This window comes from Hypanus sabinus, chromosome 27, assembly GCF_030144855.1.
Source record: "Hypanus sabinus isolate sHypSab1 chromosome 27, sHypSab1.hap1, whole genome shotgun sequence".
NCBI classification, from domain to species: Eukaryota; Metazoa; Chordata; class Chondrichthyes; order Myliobatiformes; family Dasyatidae; genus Hypanus; species Hypanus sabinus.
Genome location: NC_082732.1, coordinates 31,423,783 through 31,447,453, shown reverse-complemented (window position 1 = coordinate 31,447,453; position 23,671 = coordinate 31,423,783). Strand labels below are relative to the sequence as shown.

Genomic DNA, 23,671 nt, shown 5'->3' with positions numbered 1-23,671 from the left:
GTGTGAGGTGTTGCACTTTGGGAGGACTAACCAGGTCTTACACAGTGAGCAGTAGGGCACTAAAGAGTGCAGCAGAACAGAGGGATCTGGGAATACAGGAAGTGGCGTCACAAGTAGATAGGATCATAAAACTTATGGCACACTGGCCTTCATAAATCAATGTGTTGAGTACAGGAGTTGGGATGATATCTTGAAACTGAATAAGACATTGGCAAAGCCTAGTTTGGAGTATTGCGTGCAGTTTTGGTCACCCACCTACAGGTGACCTAAGATGTATATAAGATTTAGAGAGCGCAGAGAAAATTTACATGGATGTTTCTGGGACTTGGGCACCTGAGTTATAGGGAAAGGTTGAATAAGTTAGGATTTTATTCCCTAGAATGTAGAAGACCGAGGGGAGATTTGATAGAGTTATACAAAATTATAAAGGGTATAGATAGGGTAAATGCAAGCAAGCTTTTTTCACGGAGGTTGAGTGACATTACAACTAGAGGTCACGGGTTAAGGATGAAGGGTGAAATTTGAAATATTTAAGGGGAACATGAGGGAGAACATTTTCACTCAGAGGCGGGTGAGAATGTGAAATGAGCTGTAAGTGCAAGTGGTGGATCTGGGTTCAATTTCAACATTAAAGAGAAATTTGTGTAGGTACATGGATGGGAGGGGTATGGAGTGCTATGGTCCGCGTGCAGGTCAAAGGGACTTGGCAGATTAATGGTTTACGACAGACTAGATGGGCCAAAGGTCCTGCTTCTGTACTGTAGCATTCCATGACATTATGACTCTATTTCTGTTCTCCCATCTTCCATTGAGGCTTGTTGCCAGTATCCATGCAAGCAGGGGCCATGGACCTTGCCTTCATCTCCATTTCAATTGCACATAGAATTCAGAAGGACCTAATTGTGTTTGAAAAAGGAACAGTGATGGTATAGTGGTACATTGTGTTACAACGAGGGTTCTAGTGAATAAAAATCAAAGGGTTGTGAAGCAGGAAGGCGAGTCAAATGTTGGCCTTTTTTTGCAAGACATTTGGAGTATCTTAGGATAGAAGTTTTCATGTAAATCCACAAAGGGTTGATGAGACTGCCATCAGGAAGAAGGTACAAGAGCCTCTGGACCCAGCTCACCAGGTTAAGGAATAGCTATTACCACTCAACCATCAGGCCTCTGAACCAGAAGGGATAACTTCACTCAATTTCATTTGCTCCACCGCTGATTTTGCATCCCACAACCTACAGACTCACTTTTAAGGAGAGAGTTCATCTCATGTTCTTGATATTTATTGCTTATTTATTTCTTCTTCTTATTATTATTATTATTTCTTTTTTTTCTTTTTTGTATTTGCACTCTTTGTTGTCTTTTTTGCACACTGGTTGTGCGCCCTGTTGGGTAAACTTTTAATTGATTCTACTATGGTTATTAGATTTATTGAGTATGACCACAAGAAAATGAATCTCAGGGTTATATAGACACATATGTACTTTGATAAGAAAATGCTTCATATTTTGTAATACTGTACATTGTTTTGATCTCCATATTTAAGAAAGGATCTTCTTGCATTGGAGGTAGTGCAGATAAAGCTCAGTTGCGTAAATCCTAGGATGAAGGAGTTACTGTATGAACGGAATTTCAGCTAGCTGAGCCTATATTCACTAGCGTTTAGAGGATGGGAGACAATATTGAAACATATGATTCGAAGGCAGATTGAAAGGATGGATGCTGAAAGGGTGTTTCCACTAATACAGGCCATGGTTTCAGAATGAAATGTGCAGCAATTTCTAATCCTAGAGAGCTGTTGAGCAATCCTCACAAAATTCTGAAGCAAGTCAGTTGGCATCTGTGGAGGAGAAGAAAGAGTCAATGTTTTGGCCGGGTCCCTTCAACTACGAAAAGAGGTGATCCAATACAGAATTCTAGGATTCTGAAAGAGTTCAGTAAGTTAAACATAAAGAAGATTCTTCCAATCTGTTAGGGATCACAATTATAAGTCAGTCACTGATAAAAGCAATGAAGAATTAATAGAAATGTTTTTGGTCAGAATAGGAATTTACCCTGGAGTGCTTGAGGTGAATAGAATGGATGTAGTTAAAGGAAAGAATAGAATGTGGATTGAGAGTGAATGGAATGATAAGCACTAACGATGCCACTTTCATTTCAATCCCAAACCCCCCCCCTGCACTCCCAGATCAACCTACTTCGAGAGGAGTGTGGACTCAGCTGATTGAATAGTTTACATCATAGCTCAGGTCACATCAGTTGTGATTAAACTATCTCGTCTTTGAGTCAAACAATTACTGATTCAGCCTCCTTTTGGAGGCCGAGGTATGATATTCCAGGCTCCTACTCCAGAGTAATGCTGAGGGTTGGCTGCACTGCTGGAGATTCCGTCCTTGGGACAAGACCTTCAATTAAGGCCCGGTCTGCCCTCTCAAGTGGAGTAAAAATCCTCTAGGCACCACTTCAGAGCCTCTGGTCCTGGGCCCGTCATTATCCTGTAAATAATATGAGCATAAGGAAGGCAGATAAATGAAGAACATCAGCCAATCTACATAGAGTGCAATACAGTGAAAATATTCCTTTACATTCAAGTCACAGAAAGAAGTGAGTCTCCCACAATAGTACACATAAGGAATTCTTAAAACATTGGCTTTCTCATCTAATATCTAATATCTTGTGTAACATACCAGATAGTTAACTGACAAAAGTGGTTCTTTGTTTTGCTGTTTTTGGGATCTTGCTATGGTCTGTATCACTGTGACTGCACTTTATGATTCATTCATCGATTGTGATGCACTTGGGGCTGTTCCTATTCCGACTTCATCAGATGCCGCAGGAATGAAGTGAACTGCTCCTCTCTGCAGTAGTGAGTGGGCAATGTCTGATAGGCTGGTACCACAGTGGCACCATGGATGACACAGTACTGCTTCACTGGCTCCACTGGCCACCACTGTGAAACATCTCGGCTGAGAACTGCTCTGCATTGCAGTCCCCAGATTCAACGTTCTTTCAGTTATTTAATTATCGAATCCTTTGATTAAAGTCTACAAGGGAGGAACAGTTTGTAAACATGAAATGTGACATTGGCTGTAATTTATTGCCTTTGTAACTCAATCAGTTCAAAAGATTCAATCCATGCATTGAATAATAATTTCTTCCTCCCTCTGTCCTTCTTTCTCCTTTTATCTGCACATGCCTTTCATCCTAAATGTGTCTTTGAGTCACACATACTGGAAGGTGTCCACTTCCTCACTTCCCTCTCCTTGTCCATGTCTCCATTTTCATCAGATTCAGGTGTAATATCACTGGCATGTGTATATTGCAATATATATAAGAAAAAAACTGTATATTACAGCGTGTATATATATGTATAGTGTTGGTGCGTGGCCAAGTGTTCGTCTAGTTATCTGAAGGTTGCTAGTTTGAGCTTGGCTGAGGCTGCGTGTGTGTCCTTGAGCAAGGCACTTAACCACACACCACTCTGCGACGACACTAGTGCCAAGCTGTATGGGTCCTAATGCCCTTCCTTTGGACAACATTGGTGGCGTGGAGAGGGGAGACTTGCTGCGTGGGCGACTGCCGGTCTTCCATTAAAAAAAACTTTGCCCAGGCTTGCACCCTGGAAACTTTCCAAGGTACAAATCCATGGTCTATCGAGACTAACAGAGGCCTACACTACACACACACATGCAGGAATGAAGTAAAGAAGGCAGATAAATGAAGAACATTGGCCAATCTACATAGAGTGTAATACACTGAAAATATTCCTTTACATTCAAGTCACAGAAAGAGGTGAATCTCCCAATATATATATATATCACACACATACACTGTATATATTTATATTTTAACATGTAAGTTAAATAAAAAGTGCAAAAAGAAGAAAAGAAAGTAGTGAGGTAATGTTCGTAGGCTCAAAGTCCATCAGAAATCTGACGGCAGAGGGTAAGAAGATATCCCTGAATCATTGCCGCTGATGGCAGCAATGAGAAGAGAGCATGTCCTGGCTGAAGATGTCTGGAATGCAGGGAGGCTAGTGTTCATGATCGGGCTGACTGAGTTCACAGCTTAGTTCACCTCTGTGTTTCTGCATTTGTAACTATATGTTCTGTCTCTGTGCTTGGCTCTGGTTCTTAATGTTGTGTTATCCTGAGGTAGGATGGCACCTGTGTTGTAACACTCAATACCCTCGAGTGGCTAAGTTAAGGGAGTAACTTCTTACACAGAGAGCTGCACGTCTACTTGCCAACTCCTAAATGGTGCTTACATCCAACGTTTAAATACCTTGAATGGTGATTTAATGAAAATGAGTGACAGTGATAAATGATGTGAGACTGGGATAGCTTCAGAAGCTGGTGTTTTAGGTTTGTCTGTTGTGAGTTTTAGGCTTTTTTTTCTCTGGAGGTGTGAAGCAGCTTAGTTTGCTAACTCTGACAGCTTCCCTTTCTCATTCTGAGTCAATCTTTCTGTCTCTATTTCTCCTTTACTCTCCCTCTTCCTCTCCCACCCTTCCTACACTCTGGCTAGCCCTCTCCTTATGTCTATCACTCGCGGAACTACCCAGAATAGAAGCGGGTTTCTCACCCCATTTATCCATGCCTACATAGTGCCTACCTGATCTAGTCCCAGTCCCAGCCACCCGCACTTGGCCCACATCCTCCTAAACCAGAGTTTCCCAACTTTTTTATGCCATAAGCAAGGGCTCTGTGAACCCTAGGTTGGGAACCCTGTTCTAAACCTTTCTTAATTCAGGAACCTCCCCAGATGCCTTTAAATATTACAACTGTACCCACCTCGATCACTTCCTCTGCCAACCTGTTCTTTAAACCCACCACCACCCTCTGCATGAAAAACTCGCTCCTCAGAATTTCCCCTCTCCGGTTTTAGACTCACCGACTCCGGCAAGAAGATTAGTGATTAACCACTCTATCAATGCCACTCATAATCTTACAGATCTTTATAAGGTTGTTTCTCAGCCTCCTTCGCTCCAGGAAGTACAATCTCACCCAGTCCGCTCTCTCTTTATAACTAAATCCCTTCAGTCCCGACAACATCCTCATGAATCTTTTCTGCACCCTCTCTCACTTAGTCGCATTCTTTCTATAGCATGGCAACTGGAACTGCACACAATGCTTTCTAAGTGTAGTCTCACAAATATCTTGCAGAGTTGGAATATAATGTTCCAACTATTATATTCATTGCCCCAGCCATTATGTCTTTTATGTCATATACCTTCATCACCATTCTATTTATCTCACCACTTTTGGGAACTAGGTACTGTACTTGTAACCCATGTTCTTGCTGTTCAGTTACACTCCCCAGGGCCCTGTCTTTCACTGTGTATATCTGGGCCTGCTTTAATACCTGAAAGCTTCGCTTTATGCTTGTCTTGACTTAAATTCCATCTGCTATTCTTTTGTCCATTCTCCCAGATGATTTAGATCCTGTTCAATGTTCGAAGTAAATTTACTATCAAAGTAAGTATACAGTATGTCAGCATATACTACCCTGAGATTGGTTTCCTTGTGGGCATTCACAGTGAATGCAAAGAAACGCGATAGAATCAATGGAAAAGCTACACACAGCAAGGACAAACAGCCAATATGCAAATAGAAAAAGAGAAAACAAAATAAAATAATAATAATAAATAAATAAGCAATAAATATTGAGAACATGAGATGCAGAATCCTTGATAGTCAGTCTGTAAGTTGTGGACTCAGTTGAGTGTTGGGGTGGGAAGTTGAGTGAAGTTATGCCCTCTGGTTCTAGAGCCTAATGGTTAAGAGATAATAACTTTCTGAACCTGATGGTGTGGGACCTGTGGCTCCTGTACCTCCCTCCTGATGGCAGCGGTGGGAAGAGAGCATGGCCTGGGTGGTGGGAGCCCTTGATGATGGATGCTGATTTCTTGCTGCAGAGCTCCTTATAGATGTGCTCAGTGGTGGGGAGGGCTTCACCCATGATGGACAACTCAAACCTGTTGTAACTTGAAACAACTTATTAAACTGTCCACTATACCAGCAGGTTTGGTTTCTCGCACAAATTTACCCAAATTTACAACATTCTCATCCAACTCATTAATGTTTAGTACAAATAACAGAGGCTTCACCACTGATCCTTATGGTACCCTGTGGTGACAGGTCTCCAATCTGGAGAACAACCCTTCCCTACCACCCTCTGACACCTACAACCAAGCCAAGTAGGTAGCTGACTCTGGATCCAATATGATATAACCTGAATCAGCTTACTATGCAAGTTCTTGGCAAAGGGCTTTTTAAAGTCCATGTAGATAACATCTACTGCTCTGCCCTCATCGATCATAGTCACCTCTTCAAAAATAAACTCAATCAAATTAGTGAAATGCAAGTTCCCGCAAATAGAACCTTTATTTGGTTCTCACTAATGTGTACTTAGCAGTCTGTCCCCATTTTGTTAATGTAGCTAATTACCTTCTGCTGACAGAGTAAAACTGATGATGGGACAGACTCTGGAGAAGATCCAGTCACCAACAAGAGGCACAGTCGCTCCTTCATTGGCAGCTTCTCCAAGCGCAAGGTCAGTAGAGTTGGTACTTTCAGAAACTGTCAGAGAAGGGCAGCTGAAGTAGTACACACAAAATAGATCTTGTGGCTGAAGGTTCCTCTTTCTTATGGGTGATATGGACAATAATTCAGTGCAATGAATGACGAATTTCCAGAATAGCATCTACAGGGTCACCCATTACATAAGGTAATAGATAGAAGGTAACTATTACCTCAGTTAATGGAATGCACTGGAGACACTTTAAATCTCATTTTATAATGTGGTTTAAATTGTAAATGCATGCTGGTATATATGTATTAATGCACATTGTATTCCATATCCATACTTTAGCCTCTGACTTATATATAAGCCAGCCAGTGGTGTACTGGGATCCCTAATGGACTTCGAGGTGAACGGTCCCAGGTTTGAAACTGGCCTGCTTTCCATCTGTGTTGAGTTGGGTTGAGCGTTGAGCTAGCAACTCAGCCTCATAAAAAACAGATGAATACTACAGAAATGGTGAGGTTGTCACCTAATGCGCCACAAGATGCAGAGAGGAACAGCAACAATTTTTGCATAATATTTTATCCTTTATAATTGCTTTTTTATTGCATGTCAAGCCAGTATACCACAGCAAGATCCTAATACATATAAGTGTATTTGGCGAATAAAGTTGATACTTGATCCTATTTATCCAACAGGGGCCTGCTGTGGCTGAGTAGGGAGTACTTCCCTTTCTGAGGCGGAGGTGACAGGAGTAAAGCACCACTCTTAGTGAACTGAGCATATAATCTAGGCCAACCTTTCTCAACCTTTTTGCCCTGGAGGAACCCCTGAAATAATTTTCTGGTCTCAGGGCCTTTTATTCAGGTCCCTGCATAAAAATTATTATATCTACAGCTCACAGTACGTAAGTGTGATCAGTAAGTTGTAATATAATAATCTAAAAATAATTATCAATGCTTTTTTGAGTAGAAAATGAATTTTTAGCCAATCTTTCTTGAAAAAAATCAGGTGGTTAAGCTTAGCTTACTTTTCTTGAAATTAATCTTTCTTTTCCTTTCGTAAATTTTAAAACTGCATAAGGTAAACATAATAAATTTCTGTTAAATAACTGGATTAAGCCAAATTGGGATTTAATTTTTCTAAAGGTAGCCTCCGTAGATTTAATTTAAGTAAAGGTTGTAAATAGATTTAAATTAATGCTATTTACAACAGGAAAATTTATTGACATTGTTGAATAATAAAGTTACTAAAAACCATAAGCCAAAGCAATATGAATAACATTTTCTTACTAAGTGACATGATCAGACTCAAGTATAGGCCCAGCATATGAAACCTGTGCTTGATTTTTGCTGCACAAATACTCAATTCTGGGTCGAACTTGAGATAAGCACACACGGATTTCACCTTCAACTGAAATGAGACAATTTCTATCCTTACTCTTGATCTTTGTTAAACAAGAAAAAGCTTCCTCACACATTGATGCACCATCAATAACTCTCGGAGATGTGAGGCAAGAGATAGGCTTTTATTAGCTGGAAGAAAGCACTGTCAGCAGCAAGAGACCGTCACACAACATCCTGGAGACTGAGGGAGGAGCAGTGCCTCCAATCGCCTTTATATAGGGGTCTGTGGGAGGAGGGCGTGTCCAGACAGGTATATGTAGTTCACCACACACATATAAGAAGTTGAAACTGCAATAAAATGTTCATTGCTTTCCTATGAATGGCAGGGTAACCTTCTTTCACAGAAATCCAGAACTTGTCCAGGGTCAGGTCAGTAAATCTCATCTTGAGTGCACAATCAGACTGCAACTCAAAGTTCTTCCTGTTCTCTCAAAGTCAAGTGCTCAGGCTAAGCAGAAGATTCAGAGGTACACCCAGTCATACACTTGTGTTGAAAGGGAGGAAAACTACTGCTCGATTTCGTTTTGCAGTTCTTCCAGGTGGTTTTCAATAAGACTCGACACTTTCAGATCCTTCCTCACTCTCAAGCCCAAACAGCAGTGGCAACATTTCAAGATTTCCTCTTGCAACATGATTTTTCCAAAGATTCAGTTTCCTTTTAAAATCAAGAATCTTGTCACTTGAAAACAAAACATTTTCTCCAGGGCCTTACAAAGACTTATTCAGCTGGTTCATATGATGAAAAATGTCTGCTAAGTAGGTTAGTTCCTGCAGCCATTCTTCATCTTCAAATCACTTAGCAAAATCTAGCCTACTATTGTTTTGAAAGTACTCCTGCAAATCACCTTTCAGCTCAAACACCCTGTCGAGAACTCTTCCTCTGCTAAGCCACTGGATTTCTGTATGTAGCCAATGACTGCAGTGCTCTTTGTCCAGGTTTTCACACAGTTTTTTAAACATTCTTAAGCGAACTGGCCTTTGTTTAATAAAGTTAACCATTTTTGTAGCATCATCCAGGACATTTTTCCATCTCACCTCCAAGGGTTTTTGATATCAGCGCCTCTCTGCGAAGACAGCAGTGTTGTAACAACGTCAGGATTTTCTTTTTTTACAAGAGAAAGGAAACCTCTCATCGAACCAACCATTGGTGGGCACCATCAGTACAGATGCCAACACAGTTCCTTTGGCATGTAAAAATTCTTTCTTTAGAATGAAAATTTCCCTCCAATTTTCTACTACACTGGCAGAGTTTGTTCGTTGTCATTAGTCAGTTGGGGAACTCAGTTAAGTCATAAGGGAAAGTTGGGGAGGTAATTCATGAAGGAGAGGCTGACATCACAGCCCAAGTTGGGCGCATCCATTCAATCCTCTGAAAACGCACTTCACGCTCCTCATCAGCCTACCGTCCTCCCCTCCATGCAATACAGCACTCACCAATTATCAATCACCTCCCCTATCTTGCGTCAAAAACTGAGGATGGACTCCACCAAATAAACACGGCCCTGCTGTGCACTGCCCTACTGGGCTGAGAGACCTCACACGAGATTGCTAACGGGGCTGTTCGGTCACTGCCCACCACTGCGAGTGCCAGCATCACGCATTGTGCCAATTTCAAAAGTCGATGCTTGTTTTTTTTAAATCATGATCTCTCGCGGAACCCCAGGGTTCCACAGGACTGGATGAGAAACTCTGATCTGGGCTCGTGGCTGTGTGCATTACCAACAGAGGGCCACACTGTTGGAGTTGGCATCCTTCCATTAAGATCAGTCTTGGTCTTGGTCTTCTTCTGCCCATGACATTATCAGAAAGAGAGCAGGGAGTGCTCCTGAGAGCGCTGACGAGCTCATTCATCACTTAAACAGATGATCTAATCACAGATACATGTGGGAGTTTGCGTGGAGATTAACTGCTCTCTATCCTTCCATATTCAGTGAAGGCATTTCAAAGGTCAATCACTGGTTGCACTTAAACTTCCTAGGGTGATGGTAGGTGCTTTATTTTGTGCTCGATGGTACCAGCACAGCTGGGACTGCATTGTGTGGAAATGAGGCAAAGATGGGAGCAAACAGTAAGCCATCTTGAAGTTGTATTCACAAAGTGTAGGAGCTGTGTCACTGAAATTGGACTCATACTGTCAGTGATGGTGGGTCAGGATATCACATAGACCCATTTAAACTGCGACCTAAGGCTCCATAGAATCATAGAGAACCAGGCCCTTCTGCCCTTCTAGTCTGTGCCAAACTATTATTCTGTCTAATCCCATCAACCCATACCTGCACCCTAGCCCTCCATACACTTCCCATCCATCTATCTATCTAAGCTTCTCATAAAGGTTGACATTGAACTTGAACCCACCACTTCCGCTGGCAGCTTATTCCACACTCTCACCACCCTCTGAGTGAAGAAACTCCTCCTCAGGCTCCCCTTAAATATTTCACCTTTCACCCTTAACCCATGACTTCTAGTTCTAGAGTAACAATTACAAAATGCTTGAGCAACTCAGCAGGTCAGACAGCATCCATGGAGAGGAAAAAGCAGCAGACGTTTCGGGCCGAGACCTGATGAAGAGTCTCGGCACAAGGCACCAACTGCTTATTTCTCTCCTTAGAAGCTGCCTGAGATGCTGAGTTCCTGCAGCATTTTGCATGTATTACTCTGGATTCCCAGCATCTGCAGAATATCTTGTGTTTATAATTACCTCTGAGTCTAGTCTTTCCAAACCTCAGTGGGGGGAAAAAACCCTACTTGCATTTAACCTATCTGTACTTCTCATAATTTTACATATCTCTGTATGCCATCATAGACAAAATGGTGGGTAAGGGTGCAAAGACATATCTTTTGCTCCCCCTTTAACTTTACATTGTGGTTGCACACCAGGATGAGACCAGAATTCAGGATTTTTTTTAACTTTGTCCACAGAATGTAGACATATGTTGCCCACACCTAATAGCCTCTAATCTGACAATGTAGTTGAGGGCCAATATAGTAGTGGTTCTGGGGTGAGCCACAGGCCAACCTGGGTATGGATGGCAGGTTTCTTTTCCCATGTCACTAGTCAAACAGATAACAATCTGATAGTTCTATCACTATCTTTAATATTCATTCCCAAATTTTCCGCAACCTTCTTGGTGAAATTTTAACTTGATCTCTGCATCAAAGAGTCTAAATTGCTGGAAGCCTGTTCAGTAACATTCTGTGGTACTGCCTCACCAGGGTCCCTGTAGGGGCCACAGAAAAGGGCACTTAGCAATGTCAGAACCTATGACCGTTCGATCAGTGTTACGATTTCACTTATTGCAGAAAAAAGCTGTGAAGATAAAGAAGTCCTCGAGCCTGGAGGATGATGAAGAAGAACATGAGCATCAGACCACTGGTGGGCGAAGCACGGTGCACACAGCAAGGTGAGTAAGAGGGATGGACTGAAGGAGGGGGACTGGCCGTGCCCAGCAGAACATTCGGACAAAGGTGAGGAGTGACCATTGGAGAAGGTGCAGGTTGGCCAATTTTGTCTAGTTCACATCGAGCACTTATTGACACAGTCCCATTGCCCAGATCTAAGGATAGTTTCTCACAGTTTACTTATAGAGCTACAAAAGCCAATTGCAAGAAGGCCATTCTGGCCAACGTCATTCAGCCGCCCTTAATGTTCCCAATTGTTTGAATTGTAAGCATTTAGTTTCCTGAACGCTGGAAGTTCACACAAGTGTTAATAGCTGTAGTTTGCAGATTTCATAGTATCAGTTCTAACCTCCTGTTTACCCTGTCTGAGAGACACCATAGATCAGATGCTTAACTTTCCCTTCTTTTGTCAGGAGCAGTAGGCAGAAGAAGACCATGAAACTCTCCCGGGCGCTCTCGGACCTGGTTAAGTACACAAAGTCTGTCGGCATATACGATATCGACTCTGAAGGTGGGTGGTACAAAATGCACTGATTTATTATTTCATCTGACCCATGAAAAAAAAACCTGACGGAGTCAGTGATGGGCATAGGGTGTGAGACTAGGGCAGTTAGATATTACAAGGCGTAATTTCAGACAGTCCAACCTGGGTGATACAGAGGGAACCATCTATAGTCCTGCCCACAGAGATGGTCCACAGACCTCACACCATCAGCACTCCAGGCTCAGACTTGCCTTTGAAGGGATTGTTGGCCAAAAGGAATTCAGTCTGAGGCCAAGCATTACGGAGCCATTGTATAATCAGATGCTATGGATTGGGAAGCGGTTGGGGGACTGGAGAGTGGAGAATGGGGGATGGTTGGGAGATTGGAAATTGAGAAGTGGTGTTAGTCAAGAGAATGGAGACTGTGGATGGTTGAGAGCAGAGATTAGGGAGTTGGGGGATGTTGGAAGTTTGGAGACTGGTGAGTGGGAGGATGAGAGATTAGATGTTGGTGAGCAGGAACCTGATGGCAACTCAACCACTGAGCTATGGGCGAGTACCTGGGTACCCCTGGTCCACAGCAAAGAGATTTCAGTCCAAAAACATCAGGCAATTTCTCAAGGGAGAGAAGTGTGCAGGGTGTGGAAAACAGAGTGGAAGAAAGCATAGGAGTAGGACCCAAAGGTGGGCCTGGCATGGAGAAGTTCTCGGCTGAAATGGCCTCCTTCTTTGCTGTTTGATTCTGTGACAAACCCGAAGCTATTGATAGAACATTCTCCTCCCATTGTTAGAAAGGCAGAGTATCCGGTCGAGTGATGGTCACTATTTCTGATTCATCAGTCTGGCAAGAGGTCTGGGCAGGTGAGGGGGCCTGGGGTACTGTGAGGATCGGGTCCTTGCTGCTTTAAGTGTGGGAGTGGCTGTGTTCCTCTCACTTGTCCTTTGGTAACTGCTCTTGTGCTTGGTCTCTCCAACAGTCGTGTGCAGTTGGCAGGTCTCTTCGTTCAGCGAAGCAAAAACCCACCAGCTCCTGCAACAGAAGCCCCAGCAGTTCCTCCGGGTGAACCAGCGGCAGCTCTCCCGCATATACCCTTCCTCCTACAGGGTGGACTCCAGTAACTTCAACCCACAGCCCTTCTGGAATGCAGGCTGCCAGCTAGGTACATAAACCACACAGCACCCCTGCACTTAACGCTTTGCCCCCACATCTGGTCCCAATGGCCAGCTCCTGTCCAAGTTCCAGTAGGAGTTTCCCATTCAGTCCGTGCACAATGACTCTCCCTTCACTTCTTGTCTGAAGCTCGCTTGTGTGCTGCATATTGGGCACCATATCCACATCAGGCAGGATAAGAATTCAGATTTAGATCAGATGTGTCCTCACTGATTGGCAGAGCAGATGTATGAAGGTCGGCAAGACCAAGACATCATTCAAGCATAAGCTGCTGAGCAAAGCCAAGTTTCCAACAAGAGAACATGTAAGCTACCCTTGATATTCATTGGCATTGCCATTTTAAAACCCCCAACATCAACAACCTCACTATTCAACAAGAAATTCAGCAAGACCAGCCACATGATTTCATGAGTAGGCTAGAGACTGGGTATCCAGCAGCGAGTGACCCACCTCCAGGCATCCAAAGCCTTTCAACTACCTACTACACACAAATGAGTGACTGATGGAATACTGTCCATGTCCTAGGATGAGTCCAGCTCCAAAAATCCATCCGGGATGCAGAAGCCTGTGTGACTGGCGCTACATCTACCACCTTAAGCATCCATTCCCCCTACTGCTCCATAGGCAAACTGCACTGCGGTTATTTGCCTTGATAATTTTGTCAGCGACACCTAAACCCAAAAAGGTCACATGCTTCAGGACACCTGCTCTCTGTTGTCACCAAGTCGAAATCCCAGAACCTTCTACCAACACCATTGTGGAAGTACCTTCACCAGAAAAACTGCCCGCGTTCAAATAGGCGCTCCCCACTACTTTCACAAGGTCAGTTAGGTGTTGGCAATAAATCTGCCATCAACGCCCAGATCCAAAAACACTAATAAATTATAAATTAACCATTCCAACATGTAAATCCATGGCCTCCTCCACTGCCGTGATGAGATCACTCTCAGGTTGGAGGAGCAACACCTCATGTTCCACCTGGGTAGCCTCCAACCTTTCTCTAACTTCCAGTAATTACTCTCCCCCTCTCCCTTTTTCCATTCCCTCTTATCCCTTCTCCTATTCTCACCTGCCTATCACCTCCCTCTGGTGCCCCTCCTCCTTCCTGTTCTCCCATGGTCCACTCTCCTTTCCTACCTATTCCTTTCTTCAGCCCTTTACCTTCTCCACCTATCACTTCCCAACTTCTCACATCATGCCCCCTCCCCTCACCTCTCCGTTCCCCTCATCCACCTTCTTATTCTGGCTTCTTTCCCCTTCCTTTCCAGTCCTGTTGAAGGGTCTCAGCTCAAAATGCCAACTGTTTATTCCTGTCCATAGATGCTGCCTGACCTACTGAGATCCTCCAATGTTTTGTGTGTGTTTCCCTGCATTTCCAGCATCTGTAGAATCTCTTGTGTTTAAAAATGATCTGCTCCTGTTCCTGAGAAGAAGTTCTGCTAAGTGTGGGAGATTGGTCTTCAGAGGAAAGTGATACAACTGCATTAGATGGTCCCTATGTCAAATCCTAGGAACTAATTAATCAGTAATATTAATTAGAGACAGAAGCAACTCACCAGAAGTGAAGAGACGTCATGGTGACTCCAGTCCAGGTGACCGCACAGCCTGTACACTGGCTGACGATGCTTAATGTGTAGAAATCTCAGCTCAGCCATTTAATGGGTGGGGAGGGTGGTGGGGTCTGAGAGTAGAAGTAGTGAGATCTGTGGCAGGTTGAAGGTTCAGAAGGCAGTTAATGCCCATAAAACAGTAATGATCTTCTCTCCATCTTGCTCCAGTTGCATTGAATTACCAGTCTGAAGGAAGAGTGCTGCAGCTTAACAGAGCCAAGTTTAACTCTAATGGGAACTGTGGCTATGTCCTCAAACCCAAGTGTATGACTGAAGGTAAGGAAGAATAACTTTAGTACCTGGGGTTGTTACTCAGCTCTGATTTTTTACCTCTGATGTCTGGATGTGGATCTTGCCCAGTCCCGGTAACTGCCTGCCAGAGGGAATGGCCTTCACGAATTGGTGAGAGACATACCCTTTCAACCCTGGTGGCATAAAGATCTTTTCTCCATCTGAGCATCTGGGAGGGACTGTGTGATGGGCTCTGCATCATCCTGGCCAGCAACAAATTTGTAGCACCAAACTGCTGTTATTTTATACACAATCAGTAACTCACAATAGCTCCTTAATTAAATTTCAAGTCAAGTGGTTTATTATCATTTAACTACATACATATATATAAAATAATGTATATAACCATATAATGTATATAGAAATGAGACAAATGTTTCTCCAAACCAGGGGTTGGAGCACGGTAGTACACTTAACACACACAACACACAATAACTTATGAAGGTAAGGATAAAATCTACAGATGAATCACACATAAATAACAAACTAAAGTCCATTAGTATTAAGTATTGTAAGGTACAGAACAGATTAACCAGTGACACTTCAAATATGATGCGGCAGGGAGTTCAGAAGCCTGATGGCCTGAGGGAAGAAACTGTTTCTCATCCTGACCGTTCTTGTCTTTATGCATCGGAGCCTCCTGCCTGATGGTAGAAAGTCAAAGAGGATGCTGGATGGATGGGTGCGATCCTTAATAATATTGAGGAGCCGGCATATGCAACGCTCCTGATAAATGTCCCTGAGGGATGGTAGGGAGACCCCTGTGATCCTCTCAGCTGTTCCTACATATGTTTGATCCTCAGGGTGTCTGCCGGGTAGCACGACTTAGCTGAGCAGGGTTGAGTACTGCTTGGTCCGTACAGCATGGCCCGAACAGTTAATATGCATGAGCCTCCTCCCACCCAATCCATCTTGCTCTGGCAGCATAACCTTCAAATCTTCCTTTCTCTTTGTGAGCCTGTTAGATTCACTTTGCCATGGATTATCACAATCCCATCCTCTATCTAAAGGAGTCTCCTGAATTTCTTTATTATTTACTTCTGTCTGATATTTAAGTTTGCTGGTTCTGGCTTGTAGGTCTGAAATAGCCTTATAACAATCAGACAGCAAAACCATAACAGATGGAAAATGTTAAGCCTGTGGCTGATTACTTGGATTTGATGGAACAGACAGAGATGTTCTGCATAATTCTCAACTCAGTTTAAACTTGTCACATCAGCTGCCTCATCGTTTGTACAAACACCCTCAGGATTGAAGTCTTATGAGGAAAGATCAGAGGAGCTAGGAATTTTCTCTCTGGAGCGTAGGAGAGTGAGAGGTGACAGTAGAGGCGTGTAAAATGATAAGGGGCATAGGTAGAGCGGACAGCTCACACAAAATGCTGGAGGAACTCAGCAGGTCAGGCAGCACCAATGGAGGGGAGTAAGCAGTCAACGTTTTGGGCTAAGACCCTTCAGTGGGACTGGAAAGGAAAGAGGAGGGGGAGGAGTACAAACTGGGAGATGATAGATTAAACCAAATGAGGAGGAAAGTGAGTTCTAGGTGAAACCAGATGAGGGGGAAGGTGACTTCCAGGGCAGATATGCCTAATACAAGAGGGCACATTTTTATGGTGATTGGAGTAAAGTGTAGGGGGGAATGTCCAAGGTAGGGTTTTTACACAGAGAGTAGTGGGTGCATGGAGTGCAGACACATTAGGAACATTTAAGATAGGCACATGGATGAAAGGAAAATGAAGAGCCATCTGGAAGTGAGGCATTAGAATGATTTTGGGGTAAGTTAAAATGGCACAACATCATAGGCTGTAGGGCTTGTATTGTTCAATGTTCTCAGTCATCCTTCAGTGAACCATTCCCTTTCCTTGATGGCATCACTGTTTGGTGCTTGCTGTGAAGGTGTTGATGCTAGTGTGTGGGACATTGGTGGTTTGCATTCAGGGTCAATGATGCAAGAGGCTGGATGCAAACTTGGGAGTTTGTTGCCTGCTGCATCATTGCTGGTTACCCTGTGCCCATCTTTCTGCTGTCAGAGCCCAAGTGATTCGACCAAGAGGAAACAAAGGGCAGAACAGTCAGCTATACTATTAAGCAAATCACTGCCAATGTCAAAGTGCCTTCCACTGTGTCCTCCCCACTGAACTCTTCATCAAACTGTCCCTCCACTGGTTGTTCACCAAATTGTCCCTTCACTAAGGTGTCCCTCCACTGTGTCATTCACTGCAGTGTCCCTCCACTGTGAGATTCACTGCAGTGTCCCTGCACTGGTCCTTCACTAAATTGTCCTTCCACTTTGTCATTCACTAAATTGTCCCTCCTCTTGTCCTTCACTAAAGTGTCCTTCCACTGTGACGTTCATTGCAGTGTCCCAACACTGTGACCTACAACAGTGTTTCCTACAATTTTCTGTTTCACCAATATATTCCCACACTCAGTGTCCACTTTCCCAGACATGGTTCTTGATTCTGTACCTTTTACAGTATCTTCTCTTAAAAATGTCTGTGTCTGATGAATTTTCAGTTAAATCCTGAATAATGTTCTTCATCTGTTAAATGAGCCTGTCATCTTGCCCTCTGTCCTCAGTACGACCCACTATCATTCTCATCCTGCCACAGACCTTTCATTGATATTCTGTGCGCGTTACTTTATGCCTTTTTCAATGTGCCCTCTAAATGATGCTTCTTGCGATCTAACTTGTACCGAGTTCTGTTCAGCCATCACCCAATCCTACTAAGTCTGTTAGAACCCACTCTCCCCTCTGACAATGTCTTGTTTTTCATCCTTGAACATGATTTCTTTTCATGCTCCCTTTTCATTGCCACTGTCAGAGAGGAGATGCAAGAGTCTGACGACACACACTTAATGCTTTATGAACAGTTTCTTCTCCTCCACTTGTTATTTTACACACACACACACACACACACACACACACATATATATATATATATTTCTTACAGTAATTTACAATATTTCCTGAATTGCTCTATATTGTTGCTAGAAAACAAGAAGTTTCACAACCTATGTCATCGATAAACAAAACTGATTCTGATTCTGATTACCTGACCCTCCTCTACCTGTCCTCCGTCAACCTCGCAACCCTCTGAGACCTCTGCTTCCTCCAATTTGCTCTCTTGGATGATCTCACTTTCCACTCCTCTGCCAGGCCACGGTTTCCCACCCCTGTACTCCCCTCACTCCTCCTCCAAGTTACTCCCTAAGACCCTTTGCAGAACTCTGAGAGCAGGCGCCAGCCACCACTCATTACGTGGTCCTTTGTAAGTGTGCGACTGTTTAGGACTTGCGTGAATTACCTGAGAATGTTTTGTTACATTTATTGAGTTGTTTCGGGAGCTGGGAGAAGGCGGCTTTTAACGAGGGGGACTTGTCACATACTAAAGGATAACTTTCCTCCAGGTACCTTGAACACAACAGCAGACGACTTGCTGTCTGAACAGACAAAGAAACAACTGGTCCTGAGGATTATCAGTGGCCAACAGCTTCCAAAACCCAAAGATTCAATGTTGGGCGACAGGGGAGAGGTCAGTGAACACTTGGTGGTAAGACTTACAGAGATTGTTCAGCCCACGCAGTCCATGCTATCCATAAGATGTCATTCTATTCTAACCTCAAGCAAGTTGGCACTGGTGTGAGCCTGCTCATTGCAAACTTCTCTCTGCAGATCTACTCTGCCTTCTGTTATAATGGTTCTACCTCATTGCACTGTCGTAATGAAATGATCAGTATGGATGGCATGCAAAACAAAGTTTTCAGCGAACCTGGGAATGTGTGATAGTAATAAACCAAATTTACCGGCTTACAATTCATCAGTTCATAGAGTTAGAGAAAAGCACAGCTCAGAAACAGGCCCTTCATTCCACACAAAATCATTTAAACTGTCTACTCCAATCAACCTGCACTGGGACTGTAGCCCTCCATACCCCTATCATCCATGTACCTATCCAAACTTCTCTTCAGCATTGAAATCGAGCTCATGTGCACCGCTTGCAATAGCAGCTCATTCCACACTCTCACGACCCTCTGAGTGAAAAAGTTTCAAACCCCCCCATGTTCCCCTTAAACTTTTCACCTTTCACCCTTAACCCATGACCTCTAGATGTAGTTCCCACATATCCTCGGTGTTCTACACTCCAAGGAATGCAGTCCACAGTTACCTATGCTTCGGCATTTGAAGTGTTCACCTAAACACTTCTGAAGTGTTCTGAGAATATCTGCCTCAACCTCCCCCTCAGTCTGTGTGTTCTGAATACCAACCATCCTCAAACCAAAATAGATTCCTCCTCTGATCCCCGCTAAACCTTGTACTCCTTACTTTATCCTTAGCTCTAGACATCATTACCACGGGGGAAAATTTTCTCCATCCAGGCTCTCATGTAAAGGCCTTTCAATAAAAATCCCTTCTGAGTCCGTTCCAGTGACTGAGGTTTAATCAGCTTTGTCGACAGGGTTTTTATTGTCCCAGTGCCTCTGGAAATGAAGGGTCAGTGTTCAGGACACAGCCTGAACCAGGAAAATATCATCGGTGAACAGGAATGATTTGGACGCTCTCCTTGATATCATTTTTATTGATAGTTCTTGTCACAGGTACGTTGAAAGATACAGTGAAATATGTCATCTGCATCAAATCAAATCGGAGAGGACTGTGCTAGGCAGCGCACAAGTATCACTATGCTTACGGCAATAATATAGCATTTCTACAACTCACTAACCACAACGATGCAGCTTTGGATTATGGGAGGAATTGAGAGCACCTGGAGGAAACCCACGTAGTCATGGAGAGAACGTACAAATTCCATACAGGCTGTGGGGGGGACCGTACCCCGACTTTACATGGGTGCCGCTGTGAAGCGATTGCACAAACCACTGTGCTATTGTACCAGTCTGGCATTAGGAGAACAGGTAGTTTGACCGAGGGTCATGGATCATCTACTTGAAAGGACGAGGGTCTGTTCGCTTTTCAATTGGTCACCAGAAGAGTAGGTGGGAAGTGTCCGTGGAGATCAGATGTTGAGGTCACATGGGAAAACCACCAAGAGTTGTCCAACTGTCCCAACCTGGCACCCTAAGCTCAGTGCGCTAATAAACCTCCGGGCTTGTGAGTCTAGAACTTTCTCCTTACAATAAGATTAATGATCAAAGATAATGGAAAAGCAAGATTGATGCAGTTTTATTATGCTGGAGTCTGAACCAAGTTAAGATCCAGATCGAAATAATTGTAATTTGACAACAGAATGGGCTTCAGGAGCTAGAATGGGGGACACAGCAGTGCCTCTGCCTCATAGCCCTGGGGAGCTGAGTTCAGAACTGATCCACAGTGCTGTTGGAGTGGAGTTTGCATGCTCTCCCTGTGACCACATAGGTTTTCCCTCAGGCTCCAATTTCCTCCTCATCCCTGAGACACATGTATTGGTAGATGGTTGCTGTATTAACCCCAGTGTGTTGGCGAGCTGGGGGAGGAGAGACATTGATGGGAATAGGGACTAGGGTAAGATCTGTGTAAACGCAGGTGCTTGAATGGTTGGCACAGACTCAGATGGGCCGAAGGGCCTGTATCCAAGCCTCACGACGCTGGTTGAAAGGCTTGCTCAGCTCCCATGTATTTGCTTCCTTCTAAGATGGATGACGATGGCGGGGGAAATTTCCTCTCAGTATTCGATGGATTAAGAGTGACAGGACCTCCTTGAAACAGGTCCCTTTGCACAAGCCACCCAGCAACAGAAGGATGGACATTGCCAAAGTCAGATTGTGGTTTAGGTTGGTGGGATGTTTAGATAGTTCCTTGGTTATAGCATTTCCTCTCCTAACACTGTCCACTTTATTTATTTATTTAGAGACACAGCACGGTAACAGTCCATCTGGCCAAATGAGCCCACACTGCCCAATTATACCCACGTGACCAATTAATCTACTAACTTGTACACCTTTGGAATGTGGGAAGAAACTGGTACACCCGGAGAAGACCCATGGGGTTACGGAGAAAACATAGAAACTCCTTAAAGACTGTGGTAGAATTGAAACTGGGTCGCTAGCACTGTAATAGTTTTATGCTAATCAATAGATTACCATGGAGCCCTACACCTCTATAGCAAACCAGTGATTATGGCAATGGACTAACAATCCAAGGAAAACCCCAATGTGGGGCATTTGAAAATCTGAATTTGCCCTGTTCACTCCATGAATTGCCAGCCCATTGGATCTATAATGGCAGCCATTTCATGCCACAGCTGAGGGGTAAGCGTTTCTAAACCAATAACTGCAACCTTCACTGACACTTTTGCTCACTTTGTCCCATAGATAATTGACCCTTTTGTGGAGGTGGAGATAATCGGCTTGCCCGTTGACTGCTTCAAGGAGCAGACCAGAGTAGTGGATGACAATGGTAAGTAGAGTGGGGTGCTACACCAGTGTGGGGTGGGAAGGAGAGGTTTCTATGGGTGAACCGGGTGCCTGTGACTCACAATTCCTTTGGCTGGGTGAGATTTATAATGGGCTGTAAACTTTAAACGAGCACTTGAAGGGATTGGATGAGTGCTAGACAGTTGTCAGTACACATGTTGGGCCAAAAGGCCTTTTTCAGTGCTAGCAAACCCTATGACTTTAATCTCATTGGTAACTGAGACACCAGAGCAAGGAGGAAACCAAATTAAGTGCAGAAGTTTGTCTCTTCGGCTGTTTATGTGCAGACTGTGTGCAGGGTCTATCCATATTCTTCACAGATGAATGATACCATGAAATCACATGAACAGGACTTGAAATTTCTGTTCTTATCACTTCTGCCTTTTTTTTTTGTTTTTGAATCCATTTCTAAGTTTTCAGCTATTCGTCCTGATGGTGTCTGCTCAGAGCCAAGGTCCAAGCCATTGACAGAATTGCTGCTGCCACTTTGATTCATCCACCCACTAGGTGGCACCCAACACCAGAACAACAGTCAGCTCGGTCAATAGCGTCTGCTGACCTCTCAAAGGATCCGTGGAAGAGGCACAAGGATTTAGCATGAGAATATCCACCAACTATTAAGGAACCCCTCCTGAAACAAAACTGTAGAAAATAAGTTTCCTTTTATGTGACATCTTGACAATTTCAAGATGTCCCACCAGGTTTTAAGTCAGTGAAATTCTTTCAAAGTGGCAGTGTATGAAAACAGGAGGTACCCAAAAACAGACACCCTTGAGTGTCTGTTCATGGTCTACACCCCATGGCTCTGAAAGAAGAAGCTGAAGAGATTGTGCAGTCATTAATAATGGTCTTTCAAGAATCACTAGATTCTGGAATGGTTTCAGAGAACTGGAAGATTGCAAATGTCACTCCACTCATTAAGAAGGGAGGGAGGCAGAAGAAAGGAAATTATAGGCCAGTTAGCCTGACTTCAGTGGTCGGAAAGATGTTAGAGTCTATTATTAAGGATGAGGTTTCAGGGTACTTGGAGGCAAATGATGAAGTAGGCCAACGTCAGCATGGTTTCCTTAAGGGGAAATCCTGCCTGACAAATCTGTTGGAATTCTTTGAGGAAACAACAGGCAGGTGAGACAAAGGGTGAGTCAGTGGGTGTTGTTTACTTGAATTTTCAGAAGGCCTTTGACAAGATGCCGCAAAGATACTGCTTAACAAGATAAGAGACCATTGTAATACAAGATACTAGCATGGATAGAAGATTTGCTGATTGGCAGGAGGCAGAGTCAGAATGAAAGGTGCCTATTCTGTTTGGCTGCTGGTGACAAGTAGTGTTCCACAGGAGTCTGTATTGAGACTGCTTTTTGTGTTATACGTCAACGATTTGGATGGTGGAATTGATGGCTTTGTGGCCAGGTTTGCAGATAGTACAAAGACAGGTGGAGGGGCAGGTACTGTCGAGGAAGAAGGGAGTCTCCAGATGGACTTGGGCAGATGGGAAGACTGGGCAAAAAGTAGCAGATAAAATATAGCATAGGGAAGTGTATGGCCATGCTCCTTGGTAGAAGGTAAAAAGGCATAGACTATTTTCAGAACAGGGAGAAAATTCAGAAATCAGAAGTGCAAAGGGACTTGAGGGTCCTAGAGCAGGATTCCCTAAAAGTTAACTTGCACATTGAGTTGGTGGTAAGGGAGGTAAATGCAATGTTAGCTTCATTGCAAGAGAGCTAGAACACAAGAGCAAGGATGTGATGCTGAGGATTTATGAGGCCTTGCTTAGACCACACAGAGTATTTTGAGCAGTTTTCGGCCCCTCATCTAAGAAAAGATGTGTTGGAATTTCTAGAGGGTCCAGAGGAGGTTCATAAGAATTATTCTGGGATATAAAGGGTTAATGTATGAGGACCATTTCATGGCTCTCACTGGAGTTTAGAAGAATGAGGGGGAAATCTCATTGAAACTTATCGAATATTTAAAGGTCTAGATAGAGTGGATGTAGAGAAGATGTTTCCTATAGTTGGTGAATCTAGGACCAGAGAGCAGAGCCTCAAAATAGAGAGGTGCCCATTTAGAACAGAAATGAGAAGGAATTTCTTTTACCAGAGGGTGGTGAAGCTGTGGAATTGACTGTCTCTACCAATGCTTCTCATGACCTAGCTTCACAATCCCTGGGGAAGAGAATTCCAGAGATTCGTCACCCGCTGTGAAATGAAATCTCCACATAGCTTTGTTTTAAATGCGTGGTTCTTACCTTGAGATGATATTTCCTCATTCAAGACCCCCCCCCCACCTGTGAAAACATCTCAACATATACCCTGTGATGTCTCTTAAGATTACAATAAAATCACTCGTCATTCTTTGGAACTTTAAGAATACAGACGTTC

General features: G+C 43.6%; 1 protein-coding gene across 1 annotated transcript in view; it reads left to right on the top strand.

The window, feature by feature from the left end:
• Positions 1–23,671, top strand: part of plch2a (phospholipase C, eta 2a) — a 310,297-nt gene that overhangs the window by 249,426 nt on the left and 37,200 nt on the right. The window contains exons 15-21 of the mRNA XM_059952164.1: positions 6,460–6,552; positions 11,229–11,329; positions 11,741–11,838; positions 12,789–12,971; positions 14,761–14,868; positions 18,294–18,418; positions 21,192–21,276. Coding sequence (XP_059808147.1) covers positions 6,460–6,552; positions 11,229–11,329; positions 11,741–11,838; positions 12,789–12,971; positions 14,761–14,868; positions 18,294–18,418; positions 21,192–21,276 — 793 coding nt within the window. The remainder of the gene's footprint in view (positions 1–6,459; positions 6,553–11,228; positions 11,330–11,740; positions 11,839–12,788; positions 12,972–14,760; positions 14,869–18,293; positions 18,419–21,191; positions 21,277–23,671) is intronic.